Here is a 1554-nt window from a genome sequence, read left to right on the forward strand (position 1 = left end):
CGGCGGAGAACAGGTATATGCGACAGGGTGCGGCAATCCTGGATGGCTCTCAAGTAATGCTCCTTTAATGCAGGGTGGCTTCGAGGGCGGAATCGGCGGAGGCATCGGTGGAGGCATCGGTGGATACGAAGGCAAGGACTTTTACGCCTATCCGAAGTACAAGTTCGAGTATGGAGTGAAGGACTATCACACCGGTGACCACAAGAGCCAGTGGGAAGTCCGGGACGGAGATGTCGTCAAGGGAGAGTACACTCTGGACGAGCCCGATGGTTCGACGCGCATCGTCAAGTATCACGCCGACAGCAAGAACGGATTTGAGGCCATCGTCAAGAACATCGGCAAGGGAGGCGGTATCGAGCAGGAGGGAGGATCGATCGGCGGTGGCAGCGGGGGCGGTCAGGGTGGATTCGGAGGTGGCTATGGACATGGTTATAGCTACAGCAAGCTGAAGAAGTTCAATTAGGCGCCACGCTGGTTCGCCGATTCCTATTAATAAAGCCATTGCATGAGTATTCAAAAATTGCTGCAGAAGGAAGTTCAAGGTTAGCAAGCGCTTGGCGGTTGGTGGTGCTAGTGTGCCGCGGCCACCACGCCAATTGAGCTACTCCCGGTATGTGTTTGTGGAGTTCGATCGAAGCGAACGCCGCAAGTTGCGTTGGACTGGATTCTTAACGCATGGTTGCGCCCTGAATTCGCATCGTGAGCGCCGCCGACCGCTGCCGCTGCTATTTATGCGAAAAGTTGTCCGCGTTTCGCACCGTCGATCGGCGCTTTGGGGAATTGTGGCGAACGTTAGCTTTGGGGTGTGTCAGGCTTGGGCGCTAATCGTTTGGAAGAAATTTGACTACAAGTTGAAGATGGAACGACAGGGAGAGAGAGGGAGAGAGCAGCGCGCGTGTTAACCACCCACGAGACCTGCACCACGGGTCTATGTTTACAAGGTGTTTATCGTTTCCGGTTCGTGGGTCACCATCAAACACATACCTGCCGGTTGACTTACCGACGGTGGGGAGTAAACGGGAGCCACAGATTATCCCGTTGTAACATTCTGACAGCATCTATCAACAGAATTACCCGGCCGATGTTACGCGCACCGGTTAAGGGTGAGGAGAACCGCTTGAGGCGCCCTCAATTACCTCGATTTAGCTCGCAGAAGCGCGGAATTGCCTCATCGTCGTCTCGTCCGGAGAGTCCAGAGAAGTGGAACCACTACGACAACAACGTTCACTCGGGTGGAACTCGTCGTCGTCGCTTTATTCTTTAACGCCTATCTTTTTGTCGGCTTAGAGAACACGGATGGCACATTTGTTTGTGTTCAATCCGGTAGTCAAGTCACTACGACGACGACGACACCTCGGTGGAAGTGTTTCCCTTCCCGGTGTACCCAACACCGAAGATAGTACCGAATTTGCATGTCCATACGAAGCGGGTATATTTGCGTTCCGTATGGTAAATTAATTAGAACTCTTTAAACCGACCGAGGGTGGACGGTGGGACGACGACTAAGCGCCCCACCAAAAAGAGCCGAACCCAACCACGATTTCGCAAGTCTAA

The 1554-nt window shown here is 53.5% G+C and overlaps 1 protein-coding gene across 1 annotated transcript; it reads left to right on the forward strand.

The window, feature by feature from the left end:
• Positions 1 to 73: 73 nt before the first annotated feature.
• Positions 74 to 463, forward strand: LOC131214739 (adult-specific cuticular protein ACP-20-like; the record flags this gene model as incomplete). The annotated part of the gene is made up of 1 exon (XM_058209070.1): positions 74 to 463. A coding segment is annotated over one exon (390 nt), but the record flags the coding sequence as incomplete, so codon positions are not given.
• Between the last annotated feature and the right edge of the window lie 1091 nt (positions 464 to 1554).

The sequence above is a fragment of the Anopheles bellator genome, unplaced genomic scaffold (assembly GCF_943735745.2).
Source record: "Anopheles bellator unplaced genomic scaffold, idAnoBellAS_SP24_06.2 scaffold02196_ctg1, whole genome shotgun sequence".
Classification (NCBI taxonomy): Eukaryota; Metazoa; Arthropoda; class Insecta; order Diptera; family Culicidae; genus Anopheles; species Anopheles bellator.